General features: G+C 38.3%; 1 protein-coding gene and 1 pseudogene across 1 annotated transcript; both read left to right on the top strand.

The window, feature by feature from the left end:
* Positions 1–1,792: 1,792 nt before the first annotated feature.
* On the top strand, positions 1,793–4,440 carry LOC131044451 (L-type lectin-domain containing receptor kinase SIT2-like; annotated as a pseudogene).
* A 1,538-nt stretch (positions 4,441–5,978) lies between these two features.
* On the top strand, positions 5,979–8,640 carry LOC131044452 (L-type lectin-domain containing receptor kinase SIT2). Its single transcript, XM_057977775.2, has one exon. It carries the CDS (start codon positions 6,178–6,180, stop codon positions 8,215–8,217), a length of 2,040 nt encoding a protein of 679 aa, XP_057833758.2. The 5' UTR covers positions 5,979–6,177; the 3' UTR covers positions 8,218–8,640.
* The last annotated feature ends 8,693 nt before the right edge of the window (positions 8,641–17,333 follow it).

The following is a 17,333-nucleotide window of genomic DNA, read 5'->3' as shown; positions in this document are numbered from 1 at the left end:
TTGTTCCTTCTATTCCTCCTAATCTTTCGAACATTCTTAAATTCCTCATAATATTTATACAATTCCCTTAAACTTCCTATTAATACATCCCTTGCACCCATAAGGTTGCTTAAGTACTAGTATACTTTTTTTCTTCATTTTTTCTTCACTCCAACGACTTATTTATATTGACTAAAATGAACTCGATTGCGATACCTACGTTTTTGGGGTTTTTAGGTGAGTGGCCACTTTTTTGTTCACCATCTTGGTGCACATACCTTGTGGCACTAGACAAATAAAATGGTTCCAAACATGAAAGAAAGCAAAAGGATTATTGGGTTCTTAAAAAGAAATGTTCTTTGTATAATTTCATTAATCTAATGCAATGGATATGATCCCTCAATTTCCTTATTCATTCTTAAATCAACCTCCTTATACCTCCTAAGGGTTACATGAAAGTAGATTTTAGTTGCTTAACATCTATAATTTTTCTATAATCTCAAAATGGATTGGGATTTAAGTTTTACTTGGTAGGAAATTATTATTTTAAAACATATTTTGTCGCTATCATCAATTAAGGAATTAATGCTAGTTTGGTATCTAAGACTCCTTTTTATTTATAATAACTATCATCGTTTTGATAGGATTAAGCTTAGTTCAACAACATAGTTAGAACTAAATGTGAGTAAGTTTGTCGTCATATTGACTTTCTAGGAACATTACAATTCTAGGATTTCAAGTTGAAATAAAAAGCATTTTGATGTTAGTAAAAGATTTAAAGTAGGAAAGGAAATTTTGTAAATTGATTTTGAGAAGAAGATATAGTATATTTGATTTTTTCTATATCTCTTTCGCATATGTATTGTCCTATACACAAGTTTTTAAAGCCAATTTATAAAATTTGATTCTAACAACATGACATTGATTATACTTTGAATGCATATTTTGTTGACTTTCTTGATATTTTATTGCAAGAAATGTACAAAATTCAAATCTTTGGGATTTTACGTTGGAATAAAAAAATGATTTTGAAATTAGTAAAATATTTAAGGCAGGAAAGGAGAATTTTTCAATTGGTTTTGATAAGCACAAGGTGTAGTACATATAATTTTTTTCTTTTCGATGCACACCATCCCATACAAGAGTTCTTTAAGCCACTTTAGACAATTTTTTATTATAACAAACATTAGCTTGATTCGAGTTTGAATGCATGTTTCATTAACTTTCTTCATATTTTAGATTAAAAAATAAAAAGTTAAAACTTTTAATAAATTAAGTATTCTAGATATTCATTAATTTGATTATTCTTATTTATAATTTCTCATAATCTTCATATAACTTAATAAAAACAAGATATGATACATATAATTTTTTTTTTTTCAATATACATCATATACAAGAATTATTTAAACTTGTTTAAAAAAAGTTTATTGCATGAAACAATATGAACTTGATTATTTTGAATACATATTTAATTGACTTTATTGATATTTTAAATAAAAAGATTAAAAATTAAAATCTTATATTCATTGCTCTTGTTCTTTCCCTTAAACTTCCTATTAATACATCCCTACACCCATAAAGTTGTTTATGTACTAGTATACTTTTTTTCTTCATTTTTCCTTCACTCAAAGGACTTATTTGTATTGACCAAAACTCATAAAGTTGTTGAAGTACTACTATAATTTTTTTCCACGTTTTTTCTCCACTCCAATGACTTATTTGTATGGACTAAAATGAGCCGTCTCAAATACGCTATAATTTGTCGACCGCCGACCAACTTCGCCTTAAAATGTCGAGGTAAAATGGAAAATTGACACGGCACCGATTCATTCTCGGCATGCCTACATTCTCTGCATCGGCCGAAAAATTAGCTACGATGCTTCCCATCCACAGCCTGGTTCTCACATCTCTACCCTTTTTGCTGGGTCTTGTCTGCGGAGCCCAAGTACATGAGCTGTTCTGCGCCCAACCACTTTCGCCTTCAACCGCTTCAACGGAACGGACGGGCTCATCCTTCAGGGAGTTGCTGCAGAAGTAAGGTCCAAGTCGGTGCTAATGCTCACCAATCACATGCACTTCGTCATGGGTCGCGCATTTTATTCGTTGCCTGTGCAGATGAAACCACGCGGAAACAAGGGCAATGTTTCGTCCTTCAGCACCACTTTCGTTTTCTCTATGCTTCCACCACGCTCTGACCCCGGCGGCCACGGTATTGCCTTTCTCATGACGCCCTCGCCCACACTCTCCGATGTCCTTTCTGGCCATTACATCGGTCTCCTCAACTTCACCAGTAACGGCCATGACTACAACCATCTCTACGCAGTCGAGTTCGATAGCATCAGGAACGTCGAATTCAAGGACCCTGACGACAACCACGTCGGCATCGACATAAATGATCTCAATTCAATCCAAGCAAAGCAGGCCGGTTATTGGGACAGAGAAGATTTCAGAGCACTCAGCCTAAAAAGCGGCCGGAATATCCAGGCCTGGATAGATTACGATCACCTGAAAGGCAAGCTTGAGCATCACATTCGCGGGTCTACCCAAGCCGCAGAGACCCCTCATCTCTCTTGACACAGGCCTGTCGACCGTCGTCGAAGACGAGATGTACGTGGGGTTTTCCGCAGCCACGGGGAACTATGTGGAAGGTCATTATATTCTGGCATGGAGCTTCACCACCAACAGAACCGCGCCGCCTCTGGATGTAAGCACTCTTCCTTCCTTTGCAAACGATGATAATTCGAGCCGCCTCTCGAAGGGATCTATAGCTGGTGCTACCGTCGCCTCTGCAGTTCTGGTTTTTCTTACTGCGACTGGGATTCTGATGTGGGCCAGAAGAATGAAAGAGAGAGAAGAAGCCGTGGAAGAATGGGAACTGAAATACTGGCCCCACAGATTCCTCTACCAGGATCTCAGCGTTGCTACCAATGGCTTCCGTGAAGAGCGACTATTGGGCCACGGGGGCTTCGGGCGGGTCTACGACGGCGTTCTTCCCAATAGTGGCCTTCCGGTCGCCGTGAAATGCATAACGCGGGAATTCACAGAAGGATTGAAGGGTTTCATTGCGGAGATCACAAGCATGGGGCGGCTGCAGCACAGGAATCTGGTGCAGCTGCGGGGCTGGTGCAGGCGACAGAAGCAGCTCTTTATTGTCTACGATTACATGCCCAATGGCAGCCTCGATAAATTGATCTTTGGAAGCCCCACAGCGGTGCTGCGATGGTCTGCGAGATATAATATTCTCAAGGGGGTCGCTGCCGGGTTGCTGTATCTGCACGAACAATGGGAGAAAAGGGTTGTCCACAGAGACATTAAGTTAAGCAACGTGTTGTTGGACTCGGAGCTGAATGGAAGACTCGGGGATTTTGGGCTGGCAAAATTGTACGACCATAGAGAGAACCCGCAGACAACTCATGTGGTGGGGACGCTGGGGTATATAGCACCGGAACTCGTTCAGACGGGGAAGGCCACGCCCAGCTCGGATGTGTTCAGCTTCGGTGCTCTGTTGTTGGAGGTTGCGTGCGGGAGACGGCCCGTGGATTTTTCCAAGGATGAGGGTCAAGAAGTCTTGGTGGAATGGGTTTGGCGATTGTACACCAGAGGGAGCCTGCTGGACGCTGCAGATCCTAAACTTGAAGGCGACTATGGAGTGGAAGAGATGGAAAGAGTGCTGAAACTGGGACTCTTGTGCTCGCATCCGGAGGCGGAAAGGCGGCCTGGCATACGGCTTGCGTTGCAAATTCTGGAAGCAGAAGCTCCTCTGCCTTCTCTGGACATTGCTTCCCGTTCTCCGGCTGTAATGACTCCGCGAGGCTTTTTTGGGGTCAAAAACCAAGCCCTCGCATTACCAAGAAAGGCTCAGCCGCAGCAGGTGGAAAACCAGTCATACGTCTGTAGCGAATCAGTTTGATTGCAGCACCGATATTTGTGGTGAGTCTGTTCCCTCTGGCTGTTAGAAGGGAGGGAGAGAGAGAAACTAACTAATTTGCCAACCAATCGCCCCTCCATAAGAGGAGGTTGTGGGAATGAATAGATCGGGAAAATGCCATAATGGCTTCGGACTCGGGAGGGAATCAGTCATTGGGTTTTACTGATAAGATCTCTTTCATCTCTGTGTATACCAGAAAATAGCCATACTGCCCTCTTAAGATAGAATCAAGCAACTAGATTTGATGGTTGTGTGATGGCATTTTCCATTTTCTGCCTCGAAATACAGACTGTTAGTACAAGGCTTTAGAAATTATGAAGTAGCTAGGAACTAGGAATTCTTGAGTGACTAGGAGTGCTAGAAGTCTCTAGAAATCTAGGATTGTTTTAGATCCTGTAAATTAAAAGTAATAAATTTGCTATTGTTCATTCAATAATGTATTCACGTGGCATGTGAACAGTATGCTAGGTTGATTCAGCTGCTTTGTAATATTTTATTAATAAATTTAATTAGTTTTATTTAGTGCTCTATTTTTGGACGCCTAAAGTAGAATATTAATCTTTTCTATATGCTATTAAAGTAAGGTTTTAAGTATATTTAAATTTAAATAATATATTCAATTTGATTTGGTTATCGTTATATATACATTTATTTGTGAGTTAACTTTTTTAATTTCTAGGTTTTATGAATGAAGTTTTGTCAAATTTTAGGAAATTAATTTTGTAAATTGTAAAGCTTATAATGAAAATGTTTTAAGATATGATATTATGGAGGATTGTTAACAAAAAAAATCATAGAATGCTACAGAAAAAGAATTTTGATAATTACAGATAAAATTGTAAATTCATAATTTTTTGTGTTGATATGGATAATCTAGTAAAAATTTGTTTTAAGAGAATAAAAATTATAAATGTAGGTATTAGTGAAATAGAGCTCTTGCTCACAGCCTCGTGCTCCCTGAATTCAAATGCTCGTTTCCCACCCTTGGTTACATGGAGCAATAACTCTCCTACTTGTAAGCTAGTGGTTGACATTTTGAACTTGGATCCTGCATCCCCTTCTAAGAAAACTTTACTAGTTGCTCCTACCATCCCGAATGCTTCTATTAATTCCACTTTCAAAAATTCCTTTGTGAACTTTCTTCGCAAACCCTTGAAGGGGTCTTCCTCCTAGTATGTTAATTGCCTCCCCTATGCCTTCTCTATTCTAGAGGTTGTGCTTGGTCAGGAAGTGTTAGACTGCATATCTTATTTCAAGAAGCTAACACTTATGGGAAGATTTAATCCTTTGTGGCCATCTCTCCCTGCACTATATTCTTGGATATTCGTGCATTGGGACTCACTAGTTTCAGGTAAGGTTGAAATTTACCATTATGCTCATGGCTTCTTTGTTATTTGCTTTGGTACTATTGAAGATATAGATGTTATGCTATCCATGTGGGTCTAAAAAATGGAATTCACATGGTCTTTCCCTTTGCCCCTGGAAAGAGATACAGAAAGGAACCTGGATCTAAAAATTGGAGTTGAAAGTGTTAAATACACGTGTTGGGCACCTTATTTTGAAGGTGTCCAAAATTGACAAAATTGATTTCAAATGTAGTTAGGAGGTTTTAAAATGATGTCTCCCAAAATTTTAACTGAAAGTTGCAAGACACCGTTGTCTAGTGAATGTATACTTCATTGACTTTTTTGATACTTTAGATTAATAAGTAAAATGTTCAAATCTTTTAATAAATAATTAAGTATTCTAGATATTCATTAATATATATACATATAATTTTTTCCTTTTCAATAAACATCACATCATACAACTATTATTTAAGTCTCCTTCAGCAATTTTTTACTATAACAAATGTAAGCTTGATTTCACTTTAAATACATATTTAATTGACTTTCTTAACATTTTAAATAAAAGATTCGGTGATTGCTTATGTTCCTTCTATCCCTCCTAGATCTTTATAAGATTGTTAAATTTCTCATAATCTATATACAATTCCCTTAAACTTCCTATTAATGGATTCCTTGCACCCATAAAGTTGCTGAAGTACTAGCTTAATATTTCTCTCCTCCAACGACTTATTTGTATTGACTAAAATCGAGCCGTGACGTCTGAATTCTTCTTGTTCGAGAAGAATTACATCTATAATTTGTTGACCGACGACAATTTCGCCTTAAAATGTCCTTGTTGCAATCAAGTGTTGAAATCAGGCGAAGTAGAAGATTGACACGGCACGCATTCATTTCTCTTCATCCACCGAAAAATTAGCCATGATGCATCCCTTCCACACCAGGAGGCCGAGCCTGGTTCTCATATCTCTATCCTTTCTGCTGGGTCTTGTGTGCGGAGCCAAAATAGAGCCCACCACTTTCGTCTTCAACCGCTTCAACGGAACGGACGGGCTCATTCTTCTAGGAGTTGCTACAGAGGTAAAGCCCAAATCGGCTCTCATGCTCACAAATCACTCGCACTTCATCATGGGCCGCGCATTGTATTCGTTGCCCGTGCAGATGAAACCACACGGAAACAACAGCACTGTTTCGTCCTTCAGCACCACCTTCGTTTTCTCCATGCTTCCCCCGCCCTCCGACGCCGGCGGCCACGGTATCGCCTTTCTCATGACGCCCTCGCCCAAATTCTCGGATGCCCTCTCTGCCCAATACATAGGCCTCCTCAACTTCACCAGTAACGGCCATGACTACAACCATCTCTTCGCAGTCGAGTTCGATACAAGCAAGAACGTCGAATTCAAGGACCCAGACGACAACCATGTCGGGATCGACATAAATGATCTCGATTCAATCCAAACAAAGGATGCCGGTTATTGGGACGGAAAGGATTTCAAGCCACTCAGCCTAAAAAGCGGCCGGAATATCCAGGCCTGGATAGACTACGATCAGCTGAAAGGAAAGCTTAATGTGAGCATCACAATCGCGGGTCTACCCAAACCGCAGAGACCCCTCATCTCTCTCGACATAGACCTGTCCACTGTGCTCGAAGATGAGATGTACGTAGGGTTTTCCGCAGCCACGGGAAACTTTGCAGAAGACCATTATATTCTGGCCTGGAGCTTTACAACCAATGGAACCGCCCCGCCTCTGGATGTAACTACTCTTCCTTCCTTCGCAAACGATGATGGTTCGAGTCGTCTCTCGAAGGGATCCATAGCTGGTATTACCGTCGCATGTGCAGTTCTATTTTTTCTGACTGCGACTGGGATGGTTATGTGGACCAGAAGAATGAAAGAGAGAGAAGAAGTTGTGGAAGAATGGGAGCTGAAATACTGGCCCCGCAGATTCCCCTACCAGGACCTTAGCGATGCTACCAATGGCTTCCGTGAAGAGCAAGTATTGGGCCACGGGGGCTTCGGTCGGGTTTACCACGGCGTTCTTCCCAATAGCGGCCTGCCGGTGGCCGTCAAATGTATTACACGGGAATTCACAGAAGGAATGAAGGGTTTCATTGCGGAGATCACGAGCATGGGACGGATGCAGCACAGGAATCTGGTACAGCTGCAGGGTTGGTGCAGGCGACAGAAGCAGCTTTTTATTGTCTACGATTACATGCCCAATGGCAGCCTCGATAAATTGATCCTCGGAAGCCCCACAGCAGTGCTGCGATGGTCTGCTAGATATAATATTCTCAAGGGGGTCGCTGCGGGGTTGCTGTATCTGCACGAGCAATGGGAGAAAAGGGTTGTTCACAGAGACATAAAATCGAGCAACGTGTTGTTGGACTCGGCGCTCAATGGAAGACTGGGGGATTTCGGGCTAGCCAAATTGTACGATCACAGCGAGAACCCGCAGACGACTCGTGTGGTGGGGACGCTGGGGTATATAGCACCGGAGCTCATCCACACGGGGAAGGCCACGCCTAGCTCCGATGTGTTCAGCTTCGGTGCTCTGTTGTTGGAGGTTGCCTGCGGAAGACGGCCCGTGGATTTTTCCAGGGATGAGGGGCAAGAAGTCTTGGTGGAATGGGTTTGGGAGTTGTACACCAGAGAGAGTCTCCTGGACGCTGCGGATCCTAAACTGCAAGGCGAGTATGGAGTGGAAGAGATGGAAAGAGTGCTGAAATTGGGACTCTTGTGCTCGCATCCGGAGGCGGAAAGGAGGCCTGGCATACGGCTTGCGTTGCAAGTTCTGGAAGCGGAAGTTCCTGTGCCTTCACTGGACATTGCTTCCTTTTCTCCGGCTGTCATGACTCCCAGAGGGGTCTTTCGGTGCAAAAACCAAGGCCTCCCATCGCCAGGAAAGTCTCAGCTGCAGCAGGAGGAAAACCAGTCATTAGTCTGTAGCAGATCATTTTGATTGCAGCACTGATATTTGTGGTCAGTCTATTCCCTCTTGCCGTTAAAAGAGAGAGGCAAACTAATTGCCCGATCAATCGGCCCTCCATTGACGGCAAAGGCCATAACAGGAGTTTGTGGGGCTGAATAGATCGGCTATATCCCATAATGGCCCGGGACTCTGAGGGAATCAGTCAATTGGGGTTTTACTGATAAGATCTTGGTCTTTTCTGCGTTTCATAGAAAAGAGGCAATGCAGGCGGGATTAGTCCTACTGCCCTATTAAGATTGAATCATATAGCACCTGCATTGTGCAGCAGCTAGATTTGATGGTTTCCATTTTCTCTAGTCTGTTAGCAGAAGTCTTTAGAAATTATAAAGTACCAAAGAAATAGGAATTCCTGAGAGACTAGGATTGTAATATTTTATTAATAAATTTAATCAGTTCGATTTACTAATATGCTTTATTTGATGCTCGATTTAGTAATATGCTTTATTTGATGCTCTATTTTTCCTACCCATAAAGTAGAATCTTAACCTTTCTATATGATATTAAAATAAGGTTTTTGGTATCGAACGGTTTATGTGTTGTTTTCATTTAAATAAAATATTCAGATTGATTTGTTAAATTTTTATATAAAAATAATAAAATATTATTTTATATTGTTTTAAATATAATAAAGTAGTAATATTATAATATATTAGAAATAATATTATTAATTATAAAGAATTGAAAGTGTTTTTACATAAAGTCTACTTTTTTAAAAATAAGAATGAATATAAAATAAAAATATAATTATATGATAATATAATAATAGTATGGTTTTAATATATATTTTTTGTTTTAGTCAAGAGTTTGGTAGAAATATAAAAATATAAAATAATAAATTATAAAATAATAATAATGATAATTAGGTACTAATTTTTTTACTTTTGTAAAAAGTTTAATAGATATATAAAAATATAATAATATAATCATATCTTAATAATAATTCAAAATAAATTATAATATAATATAATGTTTAATATTAATTACAATAAAGTAATAAATATTTTTTAAGTGGAATAATGAATAAATATTATATCTCTTAGTCAGTAAATTTTATAAATAAAGTTTTATGAATTTTTTATAAAAATAATTTTATAAATCTAAAATTTATTATGAAAATATTTTAACAAAAATGATATAATAAAGGATTGTCAATAGAGAAATTGTAGAACCTAAGCAAAATGATAAAGAAAAGAAGTTTTCATAATATATATTAGAACAACTAAGAAGTATCATTGATAAAACTTCAAATTCAAAGTTCAATAAAATGTTAATATGTTCAGTGAGACAAAATATAAAATAAAATAAAATTGATGAAATGAAATTTTCTTAATTTAAAAAATAAAAAAATAGAATGAAATTACATTTTAGTTATTTGATTTAAAAAATAAAAACTAAATATAAAAAGACATATTTTTAATTGGTTGTAATGTTTGAGATTAAGCTTCCCCAACCTTACAAAGTTATTAAAGAATGGAAGAGAAAAATTATTTACTTAAATCTAGATAATACTCCATAATTTTGATCAATTTTGTAAGTCAAATATACATGAAGAATTTCAACTTATTTAATGGTGACACACTAAAAGGTTCATCAACATGAGTCAAGGAAAGACTACCATCTACCCAAATTTTTTTTAATAAGCGTGCATAAGTCTAACCCACAGTGAGCACCAACGTTGCGTATTGGCCACACGCTACATGCGTCTCTAGCTCTTGCCAACTTAGTGGAATCAACTCCCCCAACTGCCCATTTTTTTTTAATAAGCGTGCATAAGTCTAACCCACAGTGAGCCCTAGCCTTGCGTATTGGCCACACGCTACACGCGTCTCTAGCTCTTGCCAACTTAGTGGAATCAACTCCCCCAACCTCATGAACAAGGGGTAGCATTAAGTATATTAAAAAAAAAATTAGTTGTTTTAAGTAGTGTCATTTTTTACTATAACATATGTATAAATTTTTAATATAATTTTTTATCTATTTACCTAAATTTGAAAAAGAAAATTCATTTTCAGATTGTTTTATTCTATACATATTGAAAAATAATTATTTTTTTCATTTAAAATAAATAAATTTGTTTTCTATTTTTAAGAACACACACACACACACACACACACACACACACACACACACACACACATATCAAAGATTAACAAATAATACTAAACTACTAGATAATCTTAGCCATCCTTTTGTTGAAAAGATTTATGAAATACTCAAAAAATGGTTGAACATGTTTGCTCTTCATGTTTGCCTATTTTAATATATATGATTAAAAAGATAATATATAGAAATAAGATTTCAAGCATTTATTTTTCTATTGTTTCTATTTGTTGAATTGTGATTTTAATTGTTGACATTGTGTTGTCATTGATGTCAACTGGATTGTGTTGTCATTGATGTCAATCGGTATAGCTTGTCACCGGTAAGAAGAGGATGTCAACCGACATTGTGGTCATTGGAGTCACCGGTATACAAGTGAGTGTTGGAAACAAAAGTTGGTGTTAACTGGTGAGTACACATTCGAGACAGTTGGCATTATGGCAATGCCAACCGGTGAGTGATATGTTGTATGGTTGCCAACCAGAAAGCATGTGACCGGTAAGCAAGAAAGGTTGAGCTAATGGAGAAAGTGCAGGAAACTGGTATACAGGTGGATTTCATACACCAGGACTCCCACCAGATGAAGATGTCATCACAAGATGATGATATGATCGACAGAGTTTGGGCTGCTACATGTTAGTAAGGAAGACAAAGAGGATGTCTACCAAGTTATGTGCATGATTGAAGATGTATCTGCTCAATATCAGCTAAGTTATATCAGTGCTACCGGAATTAGAGAAAGCATTGTATTGGCAACCGGTTCCTATCAGATGGTGGTCAACAAGTGACAAAGATCCACTTCTATCGGTAAGTGGTAATACTTAGTCTATCCCACTACATACAGGGAATGCATCATGAGTCTCTAGTATGTGAAACCATTGTTGTGCACCAGATAAACAAGGAAAAGTATGATGTGCTACCGGGACAGAAAAAGGAAGGATGAGTTTTCTACTTTGGTAAACCGATTGAGATGGTGTATGGGTTAATGTAGGAGAAGGAAAAGCTTAGCACTTGCAAACATGGATCTACTCTGAGATGCTGATGTCAACTGGAATGCAGATGTAGGTTGATGCTTGACAGTTGAAGTTTGATGGCATGGTGTCATCAAGGTTATTACTGGTATACGTGCAGATGCATTATCAACCGGTAAGTAGGACAATCGGTGAGCTAGCAAAGAGGCAAAGTGAAAATCTCTTATCTGATGAAGATGAAGATGTTGTGGATTGACAAGGTTAGTGACTAGGGAAAATGTGATCCAATCAATAGAACGGGAGACTACATGATTTGAAGGTTAACCGATTAGTATAACTGGTAAGGTAAGATGAATCAGTAGGTATTTCTTGGTTATGTGTTGTGGTCGGTGACCATGCCAAAATTGACACAAGGAGATGAGGTGGATACCGACAAAGAATACACGTAATCTCTAGGTGGAAAACGTATAGTAGTCGGTGAAGAGTATTTTGGCGAGGTTGGTGATGAGTCGGTTGACATTAACTGAAGACTCTGAATATCACGGGTCGATGGTAGGGGTTTGCGGCTCAAGACAAATCAATGGACAGAGATCTGATTCATTGGCATCATGATCGATGCAGAGCATCCAAGTGTAGATTGGATATGGTGAAGACAACTGAGAGTTCACTTAATGTGATTGACAAATGCAGGTCAATGATCAATTTGTCGTGTTTGCTAAATATATCAAAGGGTAAGTGCACAAAGATGGTCAAAAAGGGGGGTATAAGTGGACACTTTTTTCTGAAATCAGGGGAACTTGAACTTGGAGGCAAAATTTGAAAGTCATCCATTCAAGATATGAAGATAATCAAACAACAAATATTGTAGTAATCTGAATCTAGTTTCCAAACTACTAAACTTTTTCAAAATTGGATAAGATTAAGGGGGTCAAATCCTTCGCGCACAAAAAAATGACCCTGATTTTTTCTGAAAAACATAACATAGTGTTTGACGTGCGCATCAAAAAAGTCATAGTTAGATTTAGTATTTTGACAAATCCTTTGGTAGAAAGATAGTTAAGAGTGAGCACTAGAAGATGTGTATTTTTTGTAATTTTTTGTTGAGTATTTTTTTTTAATGATTTTTCCAATCGAGCACATCCTAAAAAATTAGGTACCTATTCGTGTGCAAAGCATAAGTTGCACTAAAAAAATTGAAAATACAATTTTTTTTTTAAATTGTAAAGAATCAAGTGCACTATAATAATATATAAAGTTTTTAAAATTTGGATAAGTATATCAAAAATTATTCAAAAAATGGTGCACCCATGTCTGTGAGAACTATGGAGACACTAGTAAAAGAAATTCAATAATAATATGTTATTGTTGTTCAAATTGAAAAAAAATTATATGGTTAGAAAGCTCAGAAGATGGGTGAAAATATGGTGGCAATTTTAGAAATACCCACTTGATGAAGTGTAAACTTGATGATGACAAAGTCGATAAATCAAGTTGATAAAATAAAACACGTCAAAAATGAGAGAAATGGAGGGAAATCAAACTTCTAAACTGTACCTTTGTCATCCAGGCCTATTTCCATGTCTAAATAGTCAAAAGCGTGTACGGGGTACTACAAGTTTAAAAAGTGCGTATGGGGTACTTATGGTGTAAGTAATGTGTACGCACTCATTTTCTTATAAACAGCGCGTATGCACTCTTTTTAATATAAATAACGTGTACACGCTATTGTATAATATGATATTCTATATATAATATGTGTATATACATATAATATATGTAATATAATATGTATATACACATATTATATATACAATATACAATATATAATATGTGTATATAAATATAATATATAATATATGTATATATATATATATATATATATATATATATATATATATATATATATATATATATATATAATATATTAAACATATATATACACATGTAAGTGTATTGTTTCCCCCTCTCAAATGTAAGAGTATTCGAGTATTTACTTGATTAATTAAACAATATTTGTTTAATTATTTAAGTTCTGTTTATCTCTTTTACACTTAAGCTAACTTTAGGTGCATATAACTAATTATTATGTGCAAACCTAGGTTTTCCCTTTTAGGGTTTCTTGACCTATTAAAGGTTGAGTTCTTTCTTTTCATTGTATGAAGAAGGATTATTATTAACAATACATTTTGGAGATTATTGAGCTCTCATCTTTTGGAGCATATTTTTCCTGTGTATGCTTTCCTTCTGTGATTTGCTTCATTGCTTCTCCTTGTAACAGGTTTTTTAGCTTGTAGAGATTATTTGGGCTCCTGTGGTGTTGTATTTTCTCAACTCCTATATGGTATCAGAGCTTCAGATCTGCAGCTACCTGTTCTTGTTTTGAGAATTTTTGCTTTGGAAGCAGATCTGTAGTTTCAGAAATTTTTTATGTACCTAGGGTTTGACCTTTTTTTCTGAGCACTTTGGGCCTAAACGACCCTCACCATCATGCTCAGAAGGCCTAAAAACCCTTATGGTCATATAAAATTTGACTTATTTTGGTTCCTGAGCCTTTGGGAGAATTTTTTTCTCAGATCTAGGCCGTACGACCTTGGCACGCAAATCGAGAAAAAAATTATTTTGCCTTTTTACGGCATGCAGGTCAGATTTTGATATTTAAAAAAAAAATTAAAAAAAGGCGATTGTTGTTTTTTTTGCAAAAAAAACAACACAATTTTTTTTTTTTTTTTTTGTTTCTGCATTACGCAGGGTACCGCGTTGACAGTTCGGCCGTCATACGGGGATGGACTGCCGTCGTACGGGGATCGGACCTGTCAGTTCGGCCCCCTGTCGGCCTCGACTTTTGCTCCCATCGGCTGCCGCCTGCAACACAGCCCCCGCCAGCTGCTCCGCTTGGGACCACCCGCCGCCCCTCGCCTGCACCACCCGTTGCCGCCCGCTTGTGCAGTCATCTCGGCCCCGCTCCGCCTTGCCGCCGCTAGCCACCTTGTAGCTTGCAGCCACCGGCCTCCCTGCGACCCCCGCCCGACCAGGCTCCTCCGCCGCTCGGCCACCTCACCGCCGGAATTCGCCGCCCGGCCAGATGACCACTTAGGCTCCATCGGGAACAGTGGCCCTTTTTCCGACCGACCACCGCCCAGCCACCGAGGCGCCACTCGGCCGCCACCCAGTGGCCACCGGACCACCAAAGAGCCACCATACCTCCTTTTTTGGCCTTTTTCAGGGGGGTTTGGTTTTTTGGCTCTATCTTGGGCATACGGAGTCGTTTTTTTAAAAACGAATAGGCTTCGGAAAGCTAGTTTCGAGGCCGACCTAATGGTGTTGGTAGTTTTTTCCAATTTTTCTGTTTGACTGTATTTTTTTCTAATCAAAGCGAGGTCTAGTTTTTGCACTCTTGGAGTCATAGAATGAGCATCCGACCTTCGTTTTTCGAAAACTTTATATTTTCGGAAAGAGTGTGCTGTGTACTTTCCAGCCATTTGAGTTTTATTTCCAGATTCTTCTCCATGCATATTTTATTCATTTTTTTACTTTTCAGCATTCTGGTGGATATCGTGGTTGTTTTAGGTCCTGGGATCTCTTCTCTGAGTAGGATGTCTCTATTTTGGTTCACGTTTCTATTTCCAGTCTTCTTATCATTATAGCTTGTATTTATGCAAACACACTGAAATAAAGTGCCATCATGCATTATTTACTTGGAATCTTGCATATCTTGTGTCTTGTTGTACATGCACTATTGATCAAGTGCCATGAGGGGGTTGATGTTTGCTTGTTGTTTGCCATCTTCCTTTGTCCAGTGAGTGTTCCTTCCACAACATTCGCCTCATGATGATGTGTCTCAGCACCTTTGATGTTCTTGGTTCTTCGTCATGCAGTTTTTTTTTTGCTATCCTTTTCAGTGTTCCTGTCCCTCTCCCACTTCCGCATTATGGGGAGGTTTATCCTATTGGTTATATTGCTTCTGTGGTTCGATTGATTAGCTCTTCAGGCTTTGGTTTCTCATGCCATCTGTATCTTCGATTTCAGTTGTTTTTGCCTTGTTTGCCTCTTGATTCGAGTAGTGTCATTTGAGGGCACTCATGCAGATTACAGTCTTCTCTATGTGGTCATGTTCTATTTCAGTGGAGGTTCTTCAGATCAATAGTTATTCTTCGACAGAGTTTGCAGGTTCTTCATGCTTCAGTGGTGTTCTTTTTATCTCTTTTTGGAGTAGATTTTTGTTCCCACGTGGTTTTCTCTATTTCTCCAGTTCATAGAGATTTCATTGTATTTGGGTACCTGATCAGGCCTTGTTGTCGGGACCCATCTTTATTGCTTTCAGTAACTGTTCTAGGTTTTAGCTTCTCCCTAAGTCTAGCTTAAGGGGGGGTGTTAGAGTATTCGGGTATTTACTTGATTAATTAAACAATATTTGTTTAATTATTTAAGTTCCCTTTATCTTTTTTACACTTAAGCTAACTTTAGGTGCATATAATTAATTATTTTAATTAATTATTATGTGCAAACCTAGGTTTTCCCTTTTAGGGTTTCTTGACCTATTAAAGGTTGAGTTCTTTTTTTTCATTGTATGAAGAAGGATTATTATTGACAATACATTTTGGAGATTATTGAGCTCTCATCTTTTGGAGCATATTTTTCCTGTGTATTTTTTCCTTCTGTGATTTGCTTCATTGCTTCTCCTTGTAACAGGTTTTTTAGCTTGCAAAGATTATTTGGGCTCCTGTGGTGTTGTATTTTCTCAACTCCTATATCAAATGCATACAAGGTCTCTCTCTCTCTCTCTCTCTCTCTCTCTCTCTCTCTCTCTCTCTCTCTCTCTCTCTCTCTCCTTCTCCCTTCCTCCATACCCCATCCCTCTCTCTCTCTCCCTCGCTCTCTCCCCTTCTCCCTTCCTCCATACCCCATCCCTCCCTCTCTCCCCTTATCCCTTCCTCCATACCCCCATCCCTCTCTCTCTCTCTCTCTCTCTCTCTCTCTCTCTCTCTCTCTCTCTCTCTCCTTCTCCCTTCCTCCATACTCCATCCCTCTTTCTCTTCTTCTCTCCCTCCCTCCCTCCATACCCCACTGCAATTGTGTCTGCACTTCTATAGAAGTAAGTGAATTTATTTCTTGTCTGCAACTTCCTCTTTGATTTTTATCATGTATGCTCTCCTAAGAAAATTGATTGATGGATTTGTGTGTGTATATTGAATAGGAGGAATAGAGTTTGAAATTGAACCACAGGTGTATTACCGTGACAAACAAGGAAACTTGTAGCAATATTCTTCTCGAATGTGTTTTTAATGAGCAGAGCAGATGTGGAAAATAGTGTCAACAAAGCAACATGATGAGTCAGAGTACCTGCAATATATTTTTCAGAAGGAAACAACAGGTAGGAAGAGAAAGAGGGAGAGTAACACAAATGATGTCCTGTAAAATTATAGTGATGGGTATGCGAGAGTTCCCATGTTATTACACAACGACTGTCACCTAAAGAAATTAAAGTTTGTTGTATGCATGGCAGTGGTAGTATATGATGATCATCACTTGTCAAACAGCTTGGAACGATACATACCCATGAAAGAAATCAAGTGTGTAATTCCTATAGTCACAATCAAGATCAGTCTTATAACCTTGCAAATTTAATAGAATCATATGTTTTAGAACTAGGCAGTACTCTTAGGGTTAGGTCAAGCTCTTACACTTGCTATTTAGTGAAGCCTCGTTGTTTGTTCTCTTGGAGTCTCATTGTATGATGTTCTATTCATAACTTTAAATTTAATATATCATTTTATCAGCCCACCATATGACCTCTTAGGTGTCATTAGAGGTTGTATTGTTTCCTAAGAGGTCATGTGGTGTCCTGTGACCCCTTAAGACCCCTCGGGACACCAGTGACCCATAACAACACCATATGGTGTTCTAAAGGGTCATATGGTGTTCTATGACTCCTTAGGACACCATTTGGTGTCGTTATAGGTCCTATTGTATAATAAGGGATAATATAGTGTCATATGACCCCTTAGGACACCCTAT

This window comes from Cryptomeria japonica, chromosome 7 (genome assembly GCF_030272615.1).
Source record: "Cryptomeria japonica chromosome 7, Sugi_1.0, whole genome shotgun sequence".
In the NCBI taxonomy this organism is placed as follows: Eukaryota; Viridiplantae; Streptophyta; class Pinopsida; order Cupressales; family Cupressaceae; genus Cryptomeria; species Cryptomeria japonica.
This window is presented reverse-complemented; position numbering and strand designations above follow the sequence as displayed.